The following is a 27,219-nucleotide window of genomic DNA, read 5'->3' as shown; positions in this document are numbered from 1 at the left end:
GTTCAGTATTTCCTGCGTACATTAACAATTGTGGGTAACAGGTTCAGCCTTCTGTGTATGTCAGCGTGATTCAGCCCGGGGTCGGATGCCAGAGTTCTGGCATCACGTGCGGGTCCAGCTAGCTCTGGACTTCCTATTTATCCACCGATCTCAGCATGAGGTGGAATCCTTTTAGTCTGGACCACTTTTTTTGACACATCTTCATGCCAGCGAGATTCCTGCGACGGCAAATACATTTCTTCACCTTGCGGGAATCTTTTCTGTTCCTGAAACACATGTTAAAATAGTCAGGGGCAGCAAGTGACAGGTGTAGGGGAGTGACTCCAGGAGCTGTGGTTCAGCAATTGTACCTGCAGACTGGAGCCAGTGTGACATTGTAGATGTCACACCTCAACCTCTGACATAGGATGAACACAAACAGGTGGAGTAACTCAGCGGGTCAGGTAGCATCTGTGGAGAACATGGATAGGTGATGTTTCACAGAGTGCTGGAGTAACTCAGCGGGTCAGGCAGCATCTGTGGAGAACATGGATAGGTGACGTTTCCGACTCCATGGATACAAATGTAGTTTGTTAGTAGGATTATTGGCCAACCTTGCATCTGGTGAATTACAAAACTAGACGGTGATATAGAGGAATATAGAACAAATGAATGAAAGATATGCAAAAACGTAACGATGATAAAGTAAACGGGCCTTTAATTCATGTTCTAACTCTCTCTACATCACCATCTTTATCTCTCGTTTCCCCTTTCCCCTGAATCTCAGTCTGAAGAAGTTTTGTAATTCACCAGATGCAAGGTCGGCCAATAATCCAACTCGCCTCCTACATCAGTGGAGTCTGATACAGTCTCCCTGGGGTCATTACCCTGTGGGTGAGCACGTGTCCCAACGTTGCATCTCCTTATTGGAGATGGAGGACTTAACTGCAACGTGTGGCAGTGCCCAGAAGCATGGGCACTGAGGTCAGCAACTCACGCACCAAGGAGCAGAGTTCATCCACTAATAGTGTGTAGTTTTGTGTGGGAAGTGGCGTTGGTTAGGGAGCAAGGGGAAGCTGTTATTTCAAACAAAGTCCAACAGGGGAATCGGGGGAAGCAAGTATTATTCTTTAAAGGGTAATCCAATAATTAAAATTGATTTTTAATTTAAAATGTTGACTTTCTTTCACTTGTCTTCAGTAAATGATAATTTTTTCAGGTCTGGAACTATAGTCATGCAACATGGACAGACCCTTCGGCCCAACTTGTCCATACTGGCCAAGATGCCCCATCTAAACTGGTCCCATTTGCCTGTGTTTGGCCCATGTCCCTCAAAGCCTTTCCTATGCAAGTACCTGTCCAAATGTCTTTGAGTTCTCACAAAGAGTCTCGGACATAACGCTTTACTGTTTCTCATTGCACTGGCAGTTTGTTTCCACCATGTGCTTTATTTTGGATCGTCAGCATGTGCAGTATTTTTAGTTTCATCACAATTTTTGCTTTTGGACTTGGTCTGTTGTAAATTTCCTAAACTTTTGCACCCTTCTGGATTTATTCAAGAATGTAGAAGTGGTAAAACAATTTCAATGTATCCGTATAAATCGTACAACAATATTTGAGATGAACTTGGCTTCTGCCATTGGCCTGTTGCATCACCAGTCCGGATGTTCGATTAGTATCTGAGTATAATGTTTATAATGCCGGAGCTCTGTCCAGATGTGTCTGTGCACTTCACTTCCCTCTCCAGCTGTGTGTTAGCTCATCAAGTTCAAACATCCAACTATTGGCAAATATCAACTCTGAACTGCTGGCGTTTTCAAAAGTGTTTGTCCGATTTTACAGTCTGATCATTTTTTTTTAGAGATACAGCATAGAAACAGAATCGGCCCACCGATTCCGCGCCGACCAGCGATCCCCGCACATTAACACTATCCTACACACACTAGCGACAATTTACATTTACACCAAGCCAATTAACCTACAAATCTGTATGTCTTTGGTGTGTGGGAGGGAACTGGAGAAAACCCACACAGGTCACAGGGAAAACGTGCAAACTCCGTACAGACAGCACCTGTAGTCAAGATGGAACCCGGGCCTCTGGCGCTGTGAGGCAGTAAAGGGCCTGTCCCACGAGCATGCGACTCCATGCGGCAAGCGCTACCTAACGTGGTGGCTTGAGCCGTACGGCCTCGCGGGGCCGGTCCCACTTCGATCGCCGGAGCTGTATGGAGTTGTGCGGAGCTGGTCCCGACATCGCGCTGGGCTCCGAAAAACTGACCGTGTTCAAAAATTCCACGCGGCAACGGCCTGCCGGGCCCGCAGCCACCTCGACGCCGTACGTCACGCGCGAACTTCCCACGGAGTTCGCTCAAACTTCACGTCACTCACTCGACCTCCGCGCGGCCCCCGCTTCTGGTTAGGTCGCGCTTGTCGCATGGAGTCGCATAGGTCGCGCTTGCCGCATGGAGTCGCATGCTCGTGGGACAGGCCCTTATCTCGATCGCTGCGCCACCGTGCCACCCTGGAATGTAAAGGTTGGCAGATTCTGCCTGAATTTGACAGAGATTCTGTGGACAATTAGGAACACAAACGACCACAGATGGTGGAACATTGAGCAAACTCAGCAGGTCAGGCAGCGTCTGTGGAGAGAATACACAGATGACGTTCTGGGTTGAGAAACTGCAATTTGTGTCCAAACAAGTAAAATTACTTCTACTTACGTCTGTGTGCAGAAGATGAACCTCTTTGCCAGTAATGTGTTTGGATCAAGACAAATCGGCCCTTTCTCGCCTGTCAACGTGACTCTGCATTCAAGTAAAATACATAGTTAGTGGCTTATCCACATCATATATATATATATAGTTTAACTTGGCACAAATTACACTCATATTATCTAGTGCCAGAGCCCGCACATGCAGCACAGTGGCGCAGAGGTAGAGTTGCTGCCTTACAGCGCCAAAGACCCAGGTTCGATCCTGACTACAGGTGTTTAAGAAGGAACTGCAGATGCTGGAAAATCGAAGGTAGACAAAAGTGCTGGAGAAAATCAGCGGGTGCGGCAGCATCTATGGAGCGAAGGAAATAGGCAACGTTTCGGGCCGACTACAGGTGCTGTCTGTACGGAGTTTGTACGTTCTCCCCGTGACCTGCGTGGGTTTTCTCCGGGTGCTCCAGTTTCCTCCCACACTCCAAAGGCATTGTAGGTTAATTGTCTTCAGTAAAATTGAATATTGTCTCCAATGTGTAGGATAGTGTTAGTGTGCGGGGATTGCTGGTTGGTCGCTGATCTTATAGAGGATACACCTCCATAAGATCAGCCCTCATCCTCCTGTGCTTCAAGGAATAAAGCCCTTGCCTGCTCAACCTCTTCCTGTAGCTCAGGCCCTCGAGTCCTGGCAACTATGATCTCTGAAGCTGCAGTTCACTGTCCATCTGACATGCAGTGGGATCTCAAGGGTTAATGTACTGAAAGTGGCAACACAAGTAGATAGAGGGGTGGAGAAGGCATCTGGTAAACGTGCCTTCATATGTTGGGGCAGTGGGTATAAGGGTCTGGAAGTCAAGGTACAGCTTTATGCGACTGGTTAGGCAGAATATGGAATAATGTGTGCTGTTCTTGTCGCCCCATTACAGGAAGGATGTAGAGGCTTTAGAGTGGGTGCAGAGGAGGTTTATCAGAAGAATGCATGGATTAGGGGGTATCCGCTACTGAGGATCTCGTTTTCACACCTCATATCCATATCTCTGTGTCTCCCTGCACCCTGAGAGTCTGAAGAAGGGTCTCAATCCAAAATGTCACCCATTCCTTCTATTCAGAGATGCTGCCTGTTCCGTTGAGTTACTCCAGCATTTTGTGATTGTCTCCATATTTTAGGCTGCTGAAGTAGTTTAGCTCTGCTTTTATTTTTAGACTGAATGCAGCCACACATCATGCAGTGGTTCAGTAGCAGCTGAGGGCCACATTGTGTCATCTCCGTCCAGTAACAATGAGCTCAGCAACAATTGTTGCTCCAGTTCCGCTTTCACTCAGTGATTCCCAGTATATCACCCACACCTTTTTACTTGGAAGGCCAGTGGTTGACTAGGGCTGATGTCAGAACTGTGTTCAAAGATCAAGCTGTGTAGCAGCATATGTTTTCACCATTCTGCATCAGTGGTGTCTTAAATGCCAAATAATGGATAAGATGGGCATGTAGCTCTAAAAATTGTCCCATCCTTTAAAAACCTCACAGTGTATATATTTGGTGCCTTGGTCTGTGATGGAAAGCATATTGACACCTCTAAATGATTCCAGCAACATGCTCGGTGTGTTTTGTAAAATTCTTTGGTGTATATTATTTTAGTAATACATATTTAATTTTTAACGTATTGATTTTATACTTTGTAGTGATTAGTTTATTAAATTAGAAGTTGTTTGGTCACAAAATCAAACCATGGGGATGGGGGTACATTGTTAAAGAATTGTTAATAAACGTAATTTAATCTTTAATTGATTTGTGCCCTGGCACCTTTTTTATCTTGAGAAAAAGCACGGTACATATAACATTGCGATTATTGAACCATCATCTGGCTAAGAGTGGGAACATATTTATTATTATGTTTAATGTTTTATCTGTCATTCCTAACTGTCACTATGTTGTCACTTGCGGGCGGAGCACCAAGGCAAATTCCTTGTATGTGAATACTCATTCATTCATTCATTCTCTGTGGGTTTAACAAGCACTGTTTCCGTACACCAGCTCTCAGCGTCACTGATACAGGTGATGGGTCAATGGTTGCTTACGGCCACACGTCAGGAATACTCACTGAACATGAGCGATGTTGCAGGTACCAGTTTGAGGGATTACAGAGTAGTTCTCAATCTCCAAGCGATTTACAGACTTCCTGATGTCTCCACATTGACAACCTTGTAGAGCCTGAGCTGCAATAAGTCAGAAGCTCACTCAGTTATTATGCTGACGATATACTGACAATATCATCTCTTCCAAATGCCACAATGTGGTTACTTACCATGCAAGTGATGTGCAGTCCATACAAGTGCCATCAAGGTGGCCAGAGGGAGTTGACCAGTCATGTTGCAGTCTCTGCTGGTCACTGGTATCTAAAATACTTTTCCAAAACAAATATAATTTTATATTTCATTAACAGCATCCTCACATTTTATTGCTAATTGCAACATTAGCTATTTGTCCAAAACCAGTGTGCTGGAGGAACTCAGCGGGTAAGGCAACATCTGTGGGGGGAATGGGTGATGTTTTGGGTTGGGACCCTTCTTCAGACTTCATCCGCTGAGTTCTTCCAGCATTTTGTCTTTTGCTCAATCCCAGAATCTTTTGTCTATTAGCTATTGCGTTTGGTTTCCTATATCTATATCACACTGAAACTTCTGAATTTGCAGGGAAGTCATCAAGATTTCCATTGACAAGAGTGGATGGAAAGTTATAACATCACAGCGCCAAAGTAACCAGAAACTGCTGATGATAAATGACACTGAGAACAGGGCCATCCAACAAAGTTCTGCTTTAGCTCAATGTCCCATTGTAACAAGCCACCCATCCCAGAAATAACACCACTGTAGAGGGCCAGATCTCAAACAACGACAAGACGTACTACAGGAAGGAGACAGAGAACTCAGTAACATGGTGTTAGGACAACAACCTCTCCCTTCAATGCTAGCGAGAGCTATTTATTGACTTCAGGTAGAGTACATACCACAATCAACATCAATGGGACTGAACTTGTGATGGATGAAAGCTTCAATTTCCTCTGTGTAAATATCACCAAGAAAGCCTCTACTTCCTCAGGAGACTAACTAAAATCTGCATGTCTCCACCGTCTCTTCCCAATGTCTATAGATACACCGTAGGATCTGTTCCTTTCATGATTCATCACAGCTAAGTTTGGGAACAGCTCTGCCCAAGACTGTAAGAAATTACAGAGAGGTGTGGGCGTAGCCCAGTCCATATACAGACCAGTCTCCCCACCATCTACCCTATCTAAGCTTCACCTTCCCTTGGAAGAGCAGCCAACAGAATCAAAGATCATTCATCCCCCGGCAATCTCTCTTCTTCCCTCCCCCGTCGAGCAGATACCGAGCCTGAAAGCACCAGACTCAAGAATAGCTTCTTACCCGCAGTTATCTGAAAACTGAATGGACCTCATAAGCTAGTGAGTAGTCCCGATCTGCCCACCTAATCTCCATGTAGAGCTTGCACTTTTTCACTTTCACTTTCTCTAACTGTAAAACTGTATTCTACCGTCTGGTAATCGTCCCTTTGTTCTACCTGTTGTAACTGGGCACGGCTTGCTTGTACTCATGGAGAGTGTGATTAGACTGGATAGCACGCAAACCAACCTTGTATCATGGTGTACGTGACTATGATAAGCCAGCACCAATACCGATATCAACTAACTCTTGAGGTTAGAAATTCACAGCTATTCCCTCTTGGACAGTTATTCCCGTTCCCTGTTGGTGCATTTCCCCATTTAGCCAATACCAACCTCGTAAGTGTTCCAGGTGTTGAAAGCAGCTGGATTTGGCCCGTTACTCCTCAGTCACTTGTGAACGGTGCAAGCGCAGGTGTGCAAGCGCAGGTGTGCAAGCGCAGGTGTGTAGCGCAGGTGTGCAAGCGCAGGTGTGTAGCGCAGGGCACAGTGGTTTTATGCCACTTCCTCGTCCCTTTATACTGTCCTTGGTCGGTATACTCATCACGTGGTCGGTAAATTCCACGTTAAATTGCATTTTCGAGAGCTATTTTATGAGGGACACGGAACCCTTTCAAGTGGTTGGGTTTGGAAGTCAGTTTTATGTTTTATCCTTATTTTAAAAAGAAAGGTTAGATATTATAATTGTTTTTCTATTCACCGCACGGGAGTTTATAACATATAGAATGAATAGACCGGCCTATTGTTTCAGATCATTTGTAAATAATTCACAGAATTACTCAATAATTATCGGAGATTCAGTCGAAGCTAATCCATTGGTTCAATTCACCGCAATACAGCTATAAATGTTATCAGCGTGTAACAAAGATGTTTCAGACAATCTGAGATTTGTCGATGTTGACATTGCTACATTTATTACCATCATTTAGATGCGATAACGAAGAGATTTCTGTTCAAAGTCTTTCTAACAAATGTTTGATTCATTCATTTCTTCAAGGTTTTGCTAATTCAGTGTCATTAATGACAACTGACAATTCCCATCTTTCAAATTGTCTCTTTATGTGGAGTGATTGGCTCTGATCTAACCGCTACCAGGCCTGCTACCCCCAGCTGCTTTGATTTGGGATGCCAGTTTGTTAGTTGCAGTTATTTCAACTTCAGAATATTAATTCTCCAGTTTTCCAGGTTTCCCGGTTGTTGCTGCCTGAAGACTGCAACAACGAGGTTCAGGAATAGCTACTTCCCCATCAGGCTATTAAATCGGGCTCGGACAAAACTCTGATTATTAATATCCCATTATCTATTATTTGCACTTTATCAGTTTATTTATTCATGTGTGTATATATTTATATTATGGTATATGGACACACTGATCTGTTTTGTAGTCAATGCCTACTATGTTCTGTGTGCTGAAGCAAAGCAAGAATGTCATTGTCCTATCAGGGACACATGACAATAAACTCACTTGAACTTGAACACTTGAACTTCACAATAGTTTAACCATAGCAGTGATGTCTTGAACTAGAAGCCACATGTCTGCAGGACAGGCAGCATCTCTGGAGAAGGGATTGGTGACGTTTTGGGTTGAGATCCTTCTTAAGACCAGCTGTTATCAGGCAACTGAACCACCCTCTCACCAACTAGAGAGCGGTCCTGACCTACCATCGAACTCATTGAGAGTCTTGGACTACCTTTAACCAGACGTTACTAGGCTTTATCTTGCACTAAACGTTATTCCATTAATCCTGTATCTGTGCTCTGTGGACGGCTCGATTGTAACCTTGTATAGACTTTCTGCTGACTAGTTAGCACGCAACAAAGAAGCCTTGCACTACCTCGGTACACGTGAAATAATAAACTCAACTACAACTAAAGAGTCTCGACCTGAAACATTGTTTGCTATTCCCTCCACAGATGCTGCCTGACCTGCTGAGTTCCTCCAGCACCTTGTATTGCGCTGCAGATTCCAGTATCTGCAGTCTCCTATGCGCAGTTGTTTGTGATGTAATGAGCCTTTCTCTTCAGACAGGTGGATTGTGGCGAGTGGGTGGTTTGTGAAGTCGAGAGATGGATGGACATCAGAATGCCGTGCTTGTTAAAATCAGTGAAGACAAACGTATTTCAAAGTAAGTGAGGCAATCACTCGCTTCATAGTCTGCTGGAAAGTTTCTGGGTGAAATGGTCCCGTTAATATCTGCTCCGAATCCCTGCCTCAGTACCCTAAATCCTTGTCTCTAGTGCTGGGGAAACGTTTGTCTATCTTTAAGGGCCTGTCCCAAATTATGCGATTTTTTTCGGCGACTGCTGGACCCGTCAAAGTCACAGCAGGTCGCCGAAAATATTCAACATGTTGGAAATCCAGCGGCGAGCAGAAAAAGCAACCACTCTTTGGGTGACTACTCACGACCATACAGGCATCACCCCACTGAGGACGTCAGTCACAAATCCACAGTCTCCTTCACTGGACTTTATCTTGCACTAAACGTTATTCCCTTTATCCTGTACTGTGGATGGCTTGATTGCAAACTTGTATAGCCTTTTCACTGACTGCATAGCACGCAACAAAAAGCTTTTCACTGTATCTTGGTACCTAAACGTCACCCATCCATGTTCTCCAGAGATGCTGCCTGATCCGCTGAGTTACTCCAGCACTCTGTGTCCTTTTGGACATAAGTCACCTTTGATCCTGAGGAACTGCCAAAACAGTGTTGAGGTCTGTGTTCATGGTTCAGGGGTTCAGGTTGCCTCTCCTTCTCAACAACTTCCCCTCTGTGTAATGTGAATATAATATTTCAAAACAAAAAAGTGCTGGAAGAACTCAGCAGGCCAGGCAGCATCTGTGAAGGGAAATGAACTTCAGATCGGGACCTTTCTTAAGACTGGAGAAGGATCCCGACCCAAAATGTTGTCTGTCCATTCCCTTCACAGATGCTGCCTGACAGTTCCTCCAGGATTTTGTTTTTGCTCATGATTCCAGCATCTTGCAGTCTCTTGTGTCTCCCTCGTATCATTCAATAAAACATCATCCATCCATCCTCTCATTCTATGCACTATTTTCAATTCTCAATGCAAATAATTTGGAGGAACCTGAAATGGAATGAAAGTAATTGTGGGGATGAGGTATTGGCCAAGGATATCCGATCTCGTGTTTCCCTTTTAAAAACTCGTGTCAGTCACTTCTGCTTGGAGAAACTGAGACCATGTCTCGTTGAGAATAATGACAGGCCAGCAGTTTCCATTCTTAAAATTACCGGCATGTAGCCGCAGCCATTCAGCTTTAGTGATGAATCAAACTAGCACTGACCACCACTTCCTCTGCATGCCACCAATCAGCCATCGCTGCTATCCCAGCCTCTCGTAGCAACACAAAACCTTAGCTGACAACCCAACGCTTTGAACATTTCCACCCAAGTCACACCAGCTTCTCGTTGTCACCTAACAAACAGCTAACAATGGCCTGTTTCATTTATGATCGTTACTTTTTTGCATATCTTTCATTCATTGTTCTTTATCTCTCTGCATCATCGCCTATATCTCTCATTTCTCTTATCCCTAACCAGTCTGAAGAAGGGTCTCGACCCGAAACATCACCCGTTCCTTCTCTCCAGAGATGCTGCCTGTCCCGCTGAGTTACTCCAGCATTTTGTGTCTCTCTTCGGTATGAACATTGTATTCTCCAAGTTCAAGTAACACATCTCTCCTCCTCCTCCTCCACCCCAGTGTGCATTTCTCCCACCATCTCCCACCCCTCAATCACACATTCCCCTTTGATACCCCCCCCCCCATGTCCCCATCCATCCATTCCCCTTCCACCTCCTCTCTCTGTATCTGACCCCCTTTTGTCTCCTTTTCACCTCTAACCTTTGTCACTGACCTCACCCAATGCCAATCCAACCCCTCGGCCCCGCTCACCTGTATCCACCTATCACTTGCCCGGCTTGTCCCACCCCACCTCTCTGTTGCACCTGTCTGCTCCCTCCTACACTGTTCTGTCACGGCCAACTCCAGCCAGATGACACTCACTACCGGTGACTACAACATGTTGACATGTAATAATGTGCCTGTTATGTCCATTACACCTAGACTGTGGAACAGCATCCTGCTCCTCATCAGAACTGCCCCCACCATCGACTCCTTTAAGTCACGACTCAAAACCTATTTCTACTCCCAAGCGTTTTTGAGTCCCTCTGAGGGGGCGCTGTAAACAGTGTATGTATGTATTGTTAGGTCTGTCTACCGCTGTATGTATCACATTAGTACCTGCACTGACGTGAAGCACTTTGGTCAACGTGAGTTGTTTTTAAACGTGCTATACAAATAAATTTATTATTATTATTATTATTATTATCTCTCCAGGTCTGAACTGCTAATGCTTCTAAAGACCTACAACTGCTACCAAGAGGGCAAGAGTTTCCAGTTAAGACATAGAGAGGTAGGTCTTCCATCACCTACAGTGTGCTCGCTTGCACAACACTGAGTCATGATCATTGTTCCGTGCAAGGGAAACAATGTGACACTTGATGTCACTGGCAGATGGACTCATCTTTAACTGGCATTTTGTGAAATAGTTTCCATAGCTTCTCCATTTGCATAAAGGGTTAGAACATTATTTTCCATTCACCTGATCTCTCAGTTTTCCCCAGCATGGTTTGACCAAGAAGTGAATCTGCCTGAATGTTTTTTTTAGTTAAGAGATACAGTGCGGAAACAGGCCCACTGAGTCTGTCCGCGCCGGCCAGCGATCCCCGCACACCACCGCAATCCTGCACACACTAGAGACTATGTATCATTTTACTAAAGCCAATTAGAATACAAACGTTTACGTCTTTGGAGTGTGGGAGGAAATTGGAGCACCCGGAGGATGAAGCCTAGAACAACACAGCACAGAAACAAGCCCTTCACATCACATTAACTCTACTCTGCCTGCACAGAACCCTCTGTAAACCCTCTCCATCCATTCCCTGCACATCCATCTGCCTGTCCAGAAGTCTCTCGATGCCACAGTCATATCTGCCTCCACCACTACCCCCCACCCTCTGTGTAAAATATATCTTCTTTAAACTTTGCCCCTCTCACCTTAAAACTATTCTCTCTAGTGCGTGATATTTTCACTCTGGGGGAAAAAGCTCTGACTGTCTACCCTATCTACACCTCTCATAGTTTTATAAACCTCTATCCGGTCTCCCCTCAATCTCCGATGGTCCAGAGAAAGCAACCCTAGTCTGTTCAACCTCTCCCTGCATCTAATACCCTCGAATCTTGTATCAATCTGGTAAATGTCATCTCAACCTGCCCTTAATTCATGTTCTGACTTGTTCTTCATCATTCAACTCACACTAAAAGATTCAGAACCTACTTCATGGAAATATTTTATTTTATTCTTGCGCTGAGATTCTTTAAGAGCTTGAATTGTTGGCACCTTAATTGATTATTTCTCAATTACATTTTCACTCGATAGACACAAAAAGCTGGAGTAACTCAGCGGGTCAGGCAGCATCTCTGGACTTGACAGCAGCCAATGGGCAGATAGCCACAGAGATCTTGGTGGCAAGCTGCGAGCTGTAGTGCCTCAAGCTATTTTAGATCATTGTGTGCAGGATAAATGGTGCTGGAGTCAGGCAGAATTAAATAGTTAGGGCAGATCACGTGGTTTCTTGGAAGAGGTCTTGCAGCCTGTGAGCTGAATGCAGGTTCCATCACTGGCTCTATCCCAAATCTGTTAACTCAGTGTTAACCCAATGAGGCGTCTCAGACTGAAACAGAAAGCTGCAAATCTGTTAAATTAATGATCAACGACCAGGACCTTAGATTAGATTCATCTCCCCCATCACCCATTGAGCAGTTCCGCCAATTGCTCCAATAGCAGTCTGAAGAAGGGTTTCGGCCCGAAACGTCGCCTATTTCCTTCGCTCCATAGATGCTGCTGCACCCGCTGAGTTTCCCCAGCAATTTTGTGTACCGCCAATTGCTCGTTGGATTCAAGTCTGGGAATGTCATTGTTTGGCACTTTTCGTTTTATTGCCCAATTACATTTCACTCAAGAAAGACGCAAAAAGCTGGAGTAACAGCGGGTCAGACAGCATCTCTGGAGAAAAGGAACCGGTGATGTTTCCAGTTGAGACCCTTCTTCAGAACTGAAACGTCTCCTATTCCTTTTTTCCAGAGATGCTATTTGACCCGCTGAGTTACTCAGGCATTTTTGTGTCTATCTTCGGTTTAAACCACCATCTGTAGTTCCTGCACATTTACACTCAATCAGCCCGAACTTGTCTTCAGATAAATGTTGGCAGTACTCTCTGTTTCCACAAATCTGCCTCGCTCTCTGCACTCCGATATTCCAGAGAATGATCCTCATATTCCAGCTTTGATCAAGGGCTCTTGGCTTGAAACATTCACTCTCTTTCTCTGTATCATCTGCTGAAATCTTGAACACTTTCTGTTGTTTTTTTCAGATTAGAGATAAATATTTAGTTAGAGAATTCCAGATCAACCTTTGAACCAGGATGGAATGTTTCCAGGTTTGTTGCGATAAGGTCTGTCTTGGTCGGAGGCCAATGTGGTTGGATTGCTAGTTGGTTAATTATGATGAAGGGAGGCGGGGAGTAACAGAACTTCCATTCTCTCGGCCACTTTGGGTCTGAAGAAGGGTCTCGACCAGAAACGTCACCGATTCCTTCTCTCCAGAGATGGTGTCTGACCCGCTCAGTTACTCCAGCTACTTGTGTCTATTTGAGGTCTTTGATGCCAGTTGCAAGTGAATAACAGCCCTGAGGGTTTGAACATGAAACCCAGAGGAAAGGCTTTGGGGCTGCTGAAGCCACCTCCACCCATCCTGGGAGAAGGGAAGTGGTGGTCAGGGCAGGAAGAAAGCAGGGGGTCTTGGTGACGGAAGGTAAGAGGAGGCTTCACAGATGGAGACCCAGCCGTGGTTGATCAGACCACGACTTGTGTTCAGGTGGCATTCGCTCCTTCCCATGGACCTTCGCTCCTGATCCAGAGATATTATAATCAATGATACAATAAATTAATAATTATAACTAGACTAGACGATGGGATGAATGGCCTATTTCTGCTCCTAGAACTCATGAATTTGTGATTGGTGCCGCTGAGACCAAGGAGGAAGTGGACGGGTGGGGAGCGCTTCAGAAAAATGGTGACATTGCTGAAAAGCAGACTGGTTAACATTGAAACCCGAGAGGTCTGGTAATGCTAACTATAGTAGGGCCATAAGACTTTGAACTTACGTGGAGACAATACTAGGAATGATAAATGTCCATGATATTTAATAGACCATAGATAAATTATATATTTTCAAAGGTTTGATAAGAATAAAATCTGATATGTCAAATGAAACAATCCAAAGACAGTTTTACAGTCCTTGATTCCTTCCTTGGTGATCAGCCCAGATATGGTTCTGTTCTTAGTTGTCACCCTCTTTAGCAGTGGCCACAGATCCCTCTCTTCTCTAAAGATTTGCATATCCATTCAGACTTGGGGGTTAGCACAGCGAGAAACTTCTTCAGTTCAAGTTCATGTCTAAATTTACACACAGCGCTCGGTAGATTTCAGGAAACGAGGCACATTGCACAAGAGGGTATTACAGACATTGCTGAGATTAAACTGCTGAAGTTAAAAGCAGAAGTTACAGATCTAGCCACTCTCAAGATGTAGCAGACCTCAATATTGTCTGTTGTCTATTGTCAATAATGGCCCTAAATTTAACACAGCCACGAGATGGAAAGATTCACAGGAATGTTGCCAGGACTGGATGGCTTGAACATTTACAGTGCCCTCCATAATGTTTGTGACAAAGACCCATCATTTATTTATTTGCCTCTGTACTCCACAATTTGAGGTTTGTAATAGAAAAAAAACACATGTGGTTAAAGTGCACATTGTCAGATTTGAATAAAGGCCATTTTTATACATTTTGGTTTAACCATGTAGAAATTACAGCAGTGTTTTACATAGTTCCCCCATTTCAGAGCACCATAATGCTTGGGACACAGCAATGTCGTGGAAATGAAAGTAGTCATGTTTAGTATTTTGTTGCATATCCTTTGCATGCAATGACTGCTTGAAGTCTGCGATTCATGGACATCACCAGTTGCTGGGTGTCTTCGCCGGTGATGCTCTGCCAGGCCTGTATTGCAGCCATCTTTAGCTTATACTTGTTTTGGGGATGTGTCTACAGTATTCACTTCAGAATTAATTATGCTACTACCATCAGCAGTTGTATCATCAACGAAGATAAGTGGGCCAGTACCTTCAGCAGTGATACATGCCCAGGCCATAACATCCCCACCACCGTGTTTCACAGATGAGGTGGTATACTTTGGATCTTGGGCAGTTCCTTCTCTCCTCCATACTTTGCTGTTGCCATCACCCTGATATAAGTTAATCTTCGTCTCATCTGTCCACAAGACCCTTTTTCCAGAACAGTGGTTGCTCTTTTAAGTACTTCTTGACAAACTGTAACCTGGCCATCCTATTTTGCGGCTAACCAGTGGTTTGCATCTTGCAGTGTAGCCTCTGTATTATTGTTCAGGAAGTCTTCTGCGGACTAGCCACAGATGTTAGAGTGCATGATCTACTGATTTTCTTTTAAATAAGTAATTTCAAAATCTTATCCCACACAGCCCACACAGCCATATAAATCTCTGTTCAGTGAAATGTTCCTTAATACCAGGAATTATATGAGAGGGAAATAAGTAAATGGATATAAGATTCATATCTCCTCCACCGCCACTGTTGGCTGTGTGTTCAAGTCTCTGGAATCCCCCTAACTGCCTCTAGCATTGTCTAAGTGTCTAACGGCTCTCTCTCGCCTCAGGAAGTGAACTAACACTGACCACTTTGCCAACATTTTGGTCAGATGTCCTATTATTATGAGCCCACACAATTTCACATATCTTCAAATGAAAAACAACTGAGGCAATTGAATCAAAGTCTAAAGATTAAATTAGTTCCATGCAGTTTCAGTTGTTCGTCAGAGTTACAAAATCTTAGCGTTGAACAACATGGATACTGGCCTCCACCCCGACCCATCACTGCTGACAAAGTTAACATTCTGGGCTGGTCATTTGGCCCAAACCCCTCTAAACCCTCCCTATCCATATAGCTGTCTAATGCTTTTTACAAGTTGTAATTATATCTGCTGCTATAGCTTCCCCTGAGAGAAAATGTTTCCCCTGAGGTCCCTCTGAAATCTCTCCCCTCCCGCCTTAAGTCTACCCCCTCTGGATTGTGAATCCTACCCAGGGGAACAGACTGTGAGTGTTCACTTTATCCAAGACCCTCATGACTGAGGGTGAGGGGTGATTGAGATGCTTCAGAATGACGGAGAAATGGGTGAGTGAGTGGATAGAGGAGGAGGCGCTGTCCTGAACGGCTGCCTGTCCTGCAGCTGTCCGGTTTTTTTTCCCTTCTTTTTTATTATTTTTAGTACGTTGAGTGTGCAGTCAGGGGACCTAATCTTTTTATGTGTGGGGGGTGGTGGGGGGGAAGGGGGAAACTGCTTTTCGAGTCCCTACCTGGTCGGAGGGGTTGCCTTCCTCCGAGCAGCGACTTCGACCTGTCCTTGCGGCCTACCAGCGGGTCCTGGAGCGACGTTTTCCCTGAGGGGACCTGGCAAGAACATCGGCTTTGGCGGCGGCGCAGAACATCGGCTTTGGCGGCGGCGGCGGCGCAGTGCTGGAGCGCTATTGCGAAGCGGGCGATGCCTTTCCTGGGTCGCCGCGCTGGAACTCCAGTATGCTGGGACCGCCGATGAGAACATTGTGGAGCCGCGTTTCTGTGGAGCGGCCAGCTGCGGCGTTGAACTTTACATCCCGGAGCCTGGGATCTCTCGCCGAGATCGCCAGTGTGCGGAGCTCCGTTCGGCGCGGTCTGTTGGCTTGGAAGCCGCGGTCTCCGGTGGGAAGGCGGCCGTTCCTGGCACCCCAAGCCGCTGGGGGTTCTCCAGACGCCGGAGCACCATCACCCGGCGAGAACATCGGGCGCCGTGGCGGCGACTGTGGAGGCCTCAATAGGCCCGACTTTGGGTGGACAAGAGGATGGGGACTGGACTTTGTGCCTTCCCCCACAGTGGGAATCACTGTGGGGGGATGTTTTTGTGTTGAACTTCTTTTTGAATCTATGTTGTATTTTTATTAGTGTGCTGCAAGGACATCAGAATTTCCCCTGAATAAGGGGATTAATAAAGTTTAATCTAATCTAATCTAAGACATTGCAGAAAAACAGACTATTGCTTGAACGGGGAAAGCTATTGTTCAAGAGGACAAGTCATTGAAAGGCGACATGTAGACTTACGAACATCAGGTTGATGAATGAGCAATTACCTTCCACTCTCAGAGAATTTGAGTTCAAAAATAAAGATGTCTTATTGCATTTAGAGTTAGTGCAGTGTTCAAGAGCCTGGTGGGAGCTGGGAAGCAGAAGTTTTTGAATCTGGAGGTCATGGTTCTCAGGTTCAAACATGGTGCAGATTCAGACATGGTTCCGCACAGGTGTACCAGCTTCACAGGTGGTGCCGCACAGGTGTACCAGCTCCACAGGTGGTGCCAACAGGTGTACCAGGTTCACAGGTGGTGCCAACAGGTGTACCAGCTTCACAGGTGGTGCCGCACAGGTGTACCAGCTTCACAGGTGGTGCCAACAGGTGTACCAGGTTCACAGGTGGTGCAACACAGGTGTACCAGCTTCACAGGTGGTGCAACACAGGTGTACCAGGTTCACAGGTGGTGCAACACAGGTGTACCAGGTTCACAGGTGATGCCAACAGGTGTACCAGGTTCACACATGGTGCAGACCACGCTGCCTTCACTGGTATCCCTGTCCACGCATCCTTCGACAGGACGATCCTGGAATGGAAATTGCATTTCGTGGTCCTCGCCCTAAATTCCCGGCTTTTAGCAACGTTTCACTGAAGTTGAGCGGCACCGTAAAGGAACGTGTGGTGCCATGTGGGGCAGATTCCTGCAGTTGTTCCTGAGTGAGCGATGAGCTAAATCTTCCCGTAAAACCCTTGCGCGGACAGCTGAGGATCATGCTCGCTCCTTGACTGTCGTTGCTGAGGAGGAATGGTGAATTCCATCCGGGAGTGTTGGGAATTCAATATTCCAGCTGTTTATAGTTGGTGGTCACTGCGTGCTTGGCTGTGTTAGATTCCACTGAACCGCACTGTGTGGGGTCAGGGTGATGCGCGTTCCGGAACATTCAGTCATCGCGCTTCGCATGTGAATCAGCCCGGGAGGCAAAAAAAACGCACGCATCAGAGGACAGGAGTATTCCCACAGCAAATCACCACTCATCCGCCACTCTTTCCACCAGGTCAGGTCAGTTTATTGTCACAAACAACTGGAGTAACTCAACGGGTCAGACGGCATTTCTGGGGAAAAGAGATGCTTCACTCCAGAGATGCTGCCTGGCCCGCTGAGTTACTCCAACATTTTGTGTCTATCTTCGGTTTAAACCAGCATCTGCAGTTCCTTCCTACACTAACTCTACCTCGTCAATTACGAACTGCTATAGACTTTGTTTTTGGATAACCTACAGTCTTTGGTTTTGCGCTCTTATAATTTGTTTAGTTTATTGTCACGTGTACCGAGGTACAGTGAAAAGCTTTTGTTGCGTGCTAACCAGTCAGCGGAACGACAATACATGATTACAATCGAGCCGTTTACAGTGTACAGATACATGATGAGGGAATAACGTTTAGTGCAAGATAAAGCCAGTGTGTATTAGAGATTTAGCAGTGTGGAGCGATTGCAATATGTGAATCTGCTTCTGTGGCGAGCGCACAAATAGTCACCTGGGTGAGCGGCATCTCGCAGGTTCCATTTTACCGATGAACAAAAAAAACCTCTGGGCATATTTCTGTATTGAAAGGATGCAGAGGGAGTTAGTACGTGGGATTTCCATAATCTGCATGCCTGAGTTAAGAAAGGAGCTTATTCCCCATCAGTGGGCACTGGCTGACCGGCTGGGACCCTCCAGCTTTGTTAGATGGTGGTAGACACAAAGCGCTGGAGTAACTCAGCGGGTCAGGCAGCATCTGTGGAGAACATGGATAGGTGACGTTTCACAGAGTGCTGGAGTAACTTTATTCACTGTATATTTTACCATTACCTGGAATTCATTGCCACAAATGGCTATTTTTAAGGGGGAGATTGACATGTTTTTGATTAGTCAGGGTTAGAGGTTATGGGGCGAAGGCAGGAGAATGGGGTTGAGAGGGAATCGTGATTGAATGGCTGAGTAGACGATGGGCCAAATGGCCTTATCCTGCTCCTAGACCTTAAGAACATTAGGTACACCACCTGACATTTACTCGAATTAATGTCCATGGGCCATTGCTCATTTCTGTAGCTGACTAATATCCGGTGTATACTTTGACAACCTTCCATACAGGGGAATGTTGGAAGAATATTCCTTAAAGACCTCACATCCTCTGGCTCCGCACATATGTTACCCCGAGTCCGAGATGTTGCGTCCTCTTTTCCACTTTAGCCTCAGTTTGCCTTGGGATTTTCCCTTGTCTAACGCGAGCAAACAGAAACTGCAAAACAAGGCAGAATGTTCTCAAATAATTGACTTTCAGATGATGTTTAATGAGTTCCAGATGTGAATATTCTCAAGAGGGTTTAGATTTCTGGAGTGCATATTGATGAGATTTAGAACTTGCTGGTTGGTTCGGCTTCATATCCCTGCGGACAAAACACAACTCAGGAATGCCAGAGTCATTGTGAAACAACTTCCCTGAGGCTCTGCCTTCTCTTAAAATGTTCTCCATTCTCAATAAGCATTTGTTGAGGTTTTGTCGACAATTCTTCAGCAAGATTTTAACTTTATAGTCATGCAGGTTACTCTGCCAGTGAGAGAACGCATTGCCTTGTACACATGAGTTCATATCTATTGACCAAAGTATCCTTGCATCAATCTCTCCTCACCCAATCTGTTACTTGTACCCGGGTCTCTAGCACTGTGAGGCAGCAGCACTACCCGCTGCACCATCATGCCGCCCCAGTGACATTGCGAGGTTCTGCCTGGCCTTCCTGACTGGCCATGTTTACCTTTGCTCTAGGATGATGCAGAGCTGATCATCGAGGGGCTGCTCAACATTTCCTGGGGTCTCAGGAGACCGATACGCCTCCAGATGCAGGATGATAATGAACGCATACACTTCTCAGCATCCAAACTCCTCCGACTGGAACAAGAGACCAACTCTCACAGGTAAGCAAGCCGCTACCTGAGGCCAGTGTCACAGCCACCCCTCAACACTGCTGAGTGGAGAGGATGTAGACAGGATGGAACAAGCTGGAGATGAGCCGATAGTCCTCTCCAACATTGGCTGGCTGATTGATGGACCATAGAAACTGGCCCTTCGACCCACTGTGTCCACACCGTCCACCTCCCGTTCACACTAGATCTACACAATCCCACTTTCTCATCCACTCCCGACACACTGGGTCAATTAACCTACAGTCCCACACGTTCTTGAGAGAAAAACCAGAGCACCTGGAGGAAACCCACATGGTCACAGGGAGAACGTGCAAACTCCTCGCAGACAGAACCCGAGGTCAGGATGGAACCACGGTCTCTTGTGCTGTAAGGCAGCAGCTCTACCCGCTGCTCCGCTGTGTTGCCGTGATTCTTGCTGCTCTTATCAAGGATTAATTTCTCCGGACTCTCACCGGTGGGATGATAGGGTGATCACCTCGCCTGCAGATTGGTCGGTCATGGCGGGGGGTGGGGGGGGGATTGCTGGTTTTGTGACCACTGCATGGGAAGTAAGTATTATCCGTGTGGATATATTGGAGTTTCATTTCCGTAAGGCACAGCACGCCAGATTTGCTCTCATGACCATATTCCCAAAGTTTCAGTAAGTGGGTGATTCTATTGTCGATACTGATCCATATTGCAATTTAGATTGAAGACAGACACAAAACGCTGGAGTAACTCAGCGGGACAGGCAGCATCTCTGGAGAGAAGGAATGGGTGACGTTTCTGGTCAAGACCCTTCTCCAGACTCCAATTTAAATTACTGTGTTCACAGTATGATTTTAATGATCATCTTTCCCACATTAATCCTGCAGGAAAGGAACCGTGTCACGGATGTTGACAAATACCTGTTTATCGGAAGTTGACTGTGAGTCGACCGATAGAGGTGAACTTCCACAAGACGTGGACACTCACGGCACCTCAGGTAAGTCAGGTGTACAGTGGGGCAGTGACACAGCACCAACTCCAGGGGACGAAATTGAGGCACCACCCAGAACTACCTTGTATCACCCTGTAAGAACATTACAGTCTGAAGAAGAGTCACGACCCAAAACGTCACCCGTTCCTTCTCTCCAGAGATGCTGCCTGTCTCGCTGAGTTACTCCAACATTTTGTGTCAATCTCTAGTGCAGTAAGCTGTCGTTCCTGTGATCTCCATGTTAAGTTTACTCCAATATCTCCTACACTCCTTGAGGGATTCCCCTTTACCTGCCTCCTGATCAAAGCCTTAATATCTCTTGTCATCCCGGGAACCCGACTCCCGCCAGCCTTGACCTTCACTCTGACACAAACAAGTGGAGGCCGGTTCTCTGGATGCTTTCAAGAGAGAGCTAGAGAGGGCTCTTAAAAATAGCGGAGTCAGGGGATATGGGGAGAAGGCAGGAACAGAGTACTGATTGGGGATGATCAGCCATGTTCACATTGAATGGCGGTGCTGGCTCGAAGGGCCAAATGGCCTACTCCTGCACCTATTGTCTATTGACCCTGATCTCACATTGAATAGTGCCCCCCCATCGCACCCTTCCCCCCCCCCCCCCCCCCCATCTACTAGACATCCCCTTACCTGTAAAATCCTTCCCCATCAACCTTTACAAATTCTTGTCGACTGCCGTCAAATTCAATGTGGTCTGTGTGCTCAGGCCTCTCGTGTGACCTTTACAACAGCAGGGTGACCACCATTGATGGCACTTCAACCACTTTTGAAGGATTGTTTCTCGTTCCATCTTAAATCTGTGGTACACTGAGGATTGCCGCTGTTCTAAGTCTCCTGTACCATCTCTGCTTGTATCTAGTGTCCACCTGCACCACTTGTGATGATGAAGTCCCCCAGCTGATGCGAACAATGAGTGATGCCAGTTGTTTGATTCAGCGCAGAAGCAAGAACCACACGGTGGGAGACAGCCAGCGCATCAGACGTCATCGCTTCTCCATCAACGGTCACTTCTACAATCACAAAGTAACCACAGCAATATGAAACCAGTTGTTTGCAGTTAAACGCTGCGTCCTGGCTGTGTTAGCTGGGCCAACCTTTCAGTACAGTTTAGCTTTTTGTCACGTGTATCGAGGTACAGCGAAAAGCTTCTGTTGCCTGTTACCCAGTCAGCGGAAAGACAATACATGATTACAATCGAGCCATTTACAGTGTATAGATACATGATAATGGAATAGCTTAAAGCAAGGTAGAGCCAGCAACGATAGTCCTTGCCACATTGGTGAGGCCACTCTTGGAGTATGGTGCTTGTTTTGGTCAACCTGCTGTCAGAAAGATCTCATTAATCTGGCCAGAGCACAGAGAAGAGTTACGGGGATGTTGCTGGAACACGAGGGCCTGAGCTACAGGGAGTGTTTAGACAGGCGAGGACTTTACTCCTTGGAGCGCGGGAGGAGGAAGAGGGTTATTATAGAAGTTCAAGTTCAAGTTCAAGTGAGTTTATTGTCATGTGTCCCTGTATAGGACAATGAAATTCTTGCTTTGCTTAAGCACACAGAAAATAGTAGGCATTTACTACGTGTATAAAATGATAAGGGACAGAGATAGGATGAATGCGCCAAATCTTTTTCCCACGGTAGGATAATCTAGAACGAGGCAGCTTAAGTTCAAGGTGAGAGGGGAAAGATTTAATAGGAGCCAGAGGAGCAACATTTTCACACAGAAGATGCTGGGTTTATGGAACGAGCTGCCAGAGGAGGTAGTTACCATAACAACATTTAAAAGTAAATTGGACAAGTACATCGATAGAAAAGGTTCAGAGAGGGATGGGCCAAACGCGGTCAAATGGTATTGGCTTGTATGGGGCATCTTGGTCGGCAGGGACAAGTTGGACCGAAGGGCCTGTTTCTGACTCGATGATATGCACAGCTCTAAACCATGCAAGGCTGCCCTCTGCAGGTCATAGTAAATATGGCAGGTCAGAAACTTTTATCGATAAGCGAGTTCGGTATTCCGAAAAACGCAAGGAATCATGGGATTTGTCAAAGGTCACTCGCGATAAACATCCCCGGCAACCATGCTGCCGCACGCACAGACCCGCGCCCCATCCTCAGCCAGGATCGAACCCGAACGCAAGCGCCGTCGAACCGCCACTGGACTGTCCCCTGCGCCCCATCCCCCTCTGGGAGCAACTGGAGATGCCCGGGGCGACCCCGGACTGACCGGACACCATCAACGCCTGCCCCACTCACACTTGCCCCACCCACACCTGCCCCGCCCACACCTGCCCCGCCCACACCTGCCCCACCCACACCTGCCCCACCCACACCTGTCCCACCCACACCTGCCCCACCATCACCTGCCCCGACCACACCTGCCCCGTCCACACCTGCCCCGCCCACATCAGCTCCCGCGGCCACCGTAAACCCCACATCCGTCCGTCGCCTCCAGCAGCTGCCACTCCGTTTCAAATACAGAAATAAACAAACACATAGAATGAAAGCAAATAACATTTATTAAGCACAAGTGTAAATTACTGCACTCAGATAGAAAATATAAAACATCAATAAGTAGCAGTGAAATACAGTTAGACCTTTTAGTTCATTATGGTATAGATGAAATAGTACATTGCATTGTATAATCAAATAGGACAGAAAGATCACAGTCCAGTCAGGCTGTTGAACACTGTACTGGACATACACAGTTGTACTGGACATACACTGTTGTACTGGACATACACTGTACTGGATATACACTGCTGTACTGGATATACACGCTTGTACTGGATATACACTGTTGTACACTGTACTTGACAAACATCCCCACTACAAGATTCCAAATATCATTTGGTGGAAGTGTTGTGTTGGGAATAATTAGTTGTTATTCCAGACTGTCGTGTGTAATGTTAACCTTCAGCGTTTTGCTCCTTCTGCTCATTCCTCTAATTGTTTCCCTTCCGTCTACAGACGTCAGTGTTCACCCCGGCGTACGGCTCCGTCACTAACGTGCGAGTGAGCAGCAACATGAACACTGCGCAAGTCCTCACCCTGCTGCTCAACAAGTTCATGGTAAGCCAGGTTGAAATGTTAGGCTGGAGTTTACAGTATCATTGTTTAGTTAATGGTCACGTGTACTGAGGTACAGTGAAAAGCTTTTGTTGCATCCAGTCAGCGAAAAGACATTACCTGATTACAATCGAACCATCCGCAGTATACACAGACATGATAAAGGGAATAACGTTTAGTGTAGGATAAAGCCAGTAAAGTACGATTAAAGATAGTCCGAGGATCTCCAATGAGGTAGATGGGAGGGCAGGACTGCTCTATAGATGGTGAGAGGATGGTTCAGTTGTCTTATAACAGCTGGGAAGAAACTGTCCCTGAATCTGGAGGTGTGCGTTTTCACACCTATGCCTTTTGTCCGATGAGAGAGGGGAGATGAGAGAGTGGCCAGAATGAGACTGGTCATTGATTACACTGCTGGCCTTGCCAAGGCAGCGTGAGGTGTAGATGGAGTCATTGACAGCTACCTCTATGGCCACAGGTGAGCAGGTATTCCAGATACAACAGGTATTCTAGACATTACTCTCACAGATCCCTGCTCTCCACGAACTCCCCACCAGTGCTTTAGATTTTGTTGAAAAAAGGTGTCAGTGCTCATTTTAATTAAAAATTAAGCTACTTTTATCCATGTTTTTTACCGTCAATTACCATGGTAACACTAATTCCAATTTAATAGATAAATGTTTTTTAAATGGATTTGAAAAAGTGAATGCGCACTGCATAATAATGATGGAAGTTGTTTAGAAACTGTTGTGCGATGTGGAAGTGGTGTTGGTGTGAGTGAGGAGCAAGGAGATGATGCTGCTACACCAGTGGATGAGCTGTGTGTTTCACCAGCGCATGGTCCTGTTCCACCAGCGCATGGTCCTGTTCCACCAGTGCATGGCCCTGTTTCACCTGTGCATGGTCGTGCTTCACCAGTGCATGGTCCTGTTTCACCAGTGGACGAGCTGTGTGCTTCACCAGTGCATGGTCCTGTTCCACCAGTGCATGGTCCTGCTACATTTCACCTTGTCCCTGATGTGTTTTACAGGTGGAGAATGTTCCAGATGAATTTGCACTCTACGTTGTCCATGAAAGTGGAGGTATGTTTGTGAGAATTGCTAAACAGTGAAGGTCAAGCACCAAACAGTGAGACACGCTGCTTTCACATCTCTGCCTGTTGTCCATCACACATATTCATTACATTCATTACAGTGTCTTACCCCCTACACCATTTGATCGTCAGAGTGGCACAGCGGGTAGTGCTGCTGTGTCATGGCGACAGAGACCCGGGTTTGATCCTGATCTCTGGCGCTGTCTGTGTGAAGTTTGCACGTTCTCCCTGTGACCGTGTGGGTTTCCTCCGGGTGCTCCGGTTTCCTCCCACATTCCAAAGAAAATGCGGGTTTGTAAGTTAATGGCCCTCTGTAAATTACCGCTGGTGTGCAGGAAGTGGATGGGAATGTGGAATAACAACATTAGAACATGTGGTCGATTGTCGGCGTAGACTCAGTGGGCCGAAGGGCCTGTTTCCACAAAAGGATTGTGAATTTATGTGTAGTTATATAAACAGTGCGGCCATAACAGTATTGGTTTCTTTATTTAAGGAAGAAAGTTAATATAGTGGAAGCTGTTCTGGGAGGGTTTATTAGACCATGAATGATACGGTCATCTCTTGAAGAAAGGGACACACTAGTCATTTTTTAAAACTTTGGTAATCTTTTCATAGTAAAAACATTAAAACATTTCTTAACGTAAAAATTGAAATTCTGAAAATTAAGAAATATCCTTTTTAACTTTTTAGTCACATAAAAACAATGTTAAAAACGATGCACTGCTAGAAATAAAGAATGACGTTTTCAATTTTCAACGTATATTATTTTCGTTTTGCTTCCTATTTTCTGAGATAGTTCGCCATATTGAATTAGTTTAGTTTAAACCAAAATTAGACCGAGTGTCTAATGTGTTTCTCTTATTACAGAGAGAACAAAGCTAAAAGATTCAGAATACCCACTGATATCACGAATCTTGCACGGGCCCTGTGAGAAAATAGCCCGGATATTCTTGATGGAGAAAGATCTCGGGGAAGAGGTCACGTATGATGTAAGCTCTGCCGTGTTTTATTTGTCCACATTCTGAACACAGCCACGTCCTGAATAGCGTATCTCTGATTTATGTCCCTGTGTCCTTCCTCTCTAAGGTGGCCCAGTACATTAAGTTTGAAATGCCGGTCCTCGACAGCTTTGTGGAGAAACTGAAGGAAGAGGAAGAGAGGGAAATTAACAAACTTACAGTCAAGTAAGTACAAACTTCTCAGTGGTACCGCATCAGAGTGGTGAAGAAGGCTGCAGTCGAACGTATAAGTGGTTAATGATTGTCACATGTACCGAGGAGGTCTTTCAGGCAGGTACAGTATCAACATTTAAAAGACATTTGGCCAGGTACATGGATTGGAAAAGTTTAGAGGGATATGGGCCAAATGCTGGCATATGGGACTAATATAGATGGGCATCAGAAGGGCCCATGCCTGCACTGCACTGTTCTATCTTGGCCAGCATGGACAAGATGGGCTGAAGGGCCGGTTTCTGTGCTGTTATGACTGTATGACTAGATACAGTGATAAATAATTGTTTTGCATGCTATCTAGGTAAATCATATTGAATCGAAAGCCTCAAAATTTTTGAAAGGACATTGCAGGTATCGAATGGCCATCAGCTGGCTCGGAATATTTTATCACTGGTACAGAACCAGTACTTTCTGTCATTTGACATTAGCATGGCAAACATCTTCTAGTTTCCCCAGTAATTTTCCATTGCACTTTGCTGCTGTTGCTGTTGATCACTTGTTCTCAAGTAAGACCATGACATCTACTGCATACTGTTGCATTGTGGGCGGCACGCACGCCCCCATCCACATCAACGGGAGGGCGACACGCACACCCCCATCCACATCAACGGGACGGAGGTGGAACGTGTTTCCAGCTTCAGGTTCCTGGGGGTCAACATCTCCGATGACCTCTCTTGGACCCACAATACCTCAACTCTGATCAAGAAGGCTCACCAGCGTCTCTTCTTCCTGAGGAGACTGAAGAAGGTCCATCTGTCTCCTCAGATCCTGGTGAACTTCTACCGCTGCACCATCGAGAGCATCCTTACCAACTGTATCACAGGATGGTATGGCAACTGCTCTGTCTCCGACCGGAAAGCACTACAGAGGGTGGTGAAAATTGCCCAACGCATCACCGGTTCCTCGCTCTCCTCCATTGAGTCTGTCCAAAGCAAGCGTTGTCTGCGAAGGGCGCTCAGCATCGCCAAGGACTGCTCTCATCCCAACCATGGACTGTTTACCCTCCTACTATCCGGGAGGCGCTACAGGTCTCTCCGTTGCCGGACCAGCAGGTCCAGGAACAGCTTCTTCCCTGCGGCTGTCACACTACTCAACAATGTACCTCGGTGACTGCCGATCGCCCCCCCCCCCCCCCCCCCCCCCCGGACACTCCTCCCACAGGAAAAAATAAGTCTATGACTGTATGCATGTAAACAGATTTATTTATTGAAATCATATTCTATGTCACTCTTCCAGGGAGATGCTAACTGCATTTCGTTGTCTCTGTACTGTACACTGACAATGACAATTAAAGTTGAATCTGAATCTGTGTACCGAGATGGTTGATGAGACCATTCTGGGCTCGAGTTCCATCTCGCCACGAGAGGTGCAGGGAACATGTGGCATCAGTGGTTTTTGATTTTTGTGATTCTCTTTTCCTCTTTGATGAGAAAGTGGGACAACATAGAACTAGTGTGAACAGGTGTTCGATGG

The 27,219-nt window shown here is 46.0% G+C and overlaps 1 protein-coding gene across 2 annotated transcripts in view; it reads left to right on the top strand.

The window, feature by feature from the left end:
• The window catches only part of rassf4 (Ras association domain family member 4), a 65,566-nt gene that overhangs the window by 37,245 nt on the left and 1,102 nt on the right, over nucleotides 1-27,219 (top strand). For both annotated transcript variants that reach the window (XM_033012851.1, XM_033012852.1), the window contains exons 3-11: nucleotides 8,170-8,270; nucleotides 10,501-10,576; nucleotides 19,229-19,377; nucleotides 20,241-20,350; nucleotides 21,219-21,382; nucleotides 23,323-23,424; nucleotides 24,452-24,503; nucleotides 25,382-25,503; nucleotides 25,601-25,698. In XM_033012851.1, coding sequence (XP_032868742.1) covers nucleotides 8,212-8,270; nucleotides 10,501-10,576; nucleotides 19,229-19,377; nucleotides 20,241-20,350; nucleotides 21,219-21,382; nucleotides 23,323-23,424; nucleotides 24,452-24,503; nucleotides 25,382-25,503; nucleotides 25,601-25,698 — 932 coding nt within the window. In that variant the 5' untranslated portion in view covers nucleotides 8,170-8,211. The remainder of the gene's footprint in view (nucleotides 1-8,169; nucleotides 8,271-10,500; nucleotides 10,577-19,228; nucleotides 19,378-20,240; nucleotides 20,351-21,218; nucleotides 21,383-23,322; nucleotides 23,425-24,451; nucleotides 24,504-25,381; nucleotides 25,504-25,600; nucleotides 25,699-27,219) is intronic.

Source organism: Amblyraja radiata, chromosome 37 (assembly GCF_010909765.2).
Source record: "Amblyraja radiata isolate CabotCenter1 chromosome 37, sAmbRad1.1.pri, whole genome shotgun sequence".
NCBI classification, from domain to species: domain Eukaryota; kingdom Metazoa; phylum Chordata; class Chondrichthyes; order Rajiformes; family Rajidae; genus Amblyraja; species Amblyraja radiata.
The sequence above is the reverse complement of the archived record's forward strand: the minus strand, read 5'-3'. Positions and strand labels throughout refer to the sequence as shown.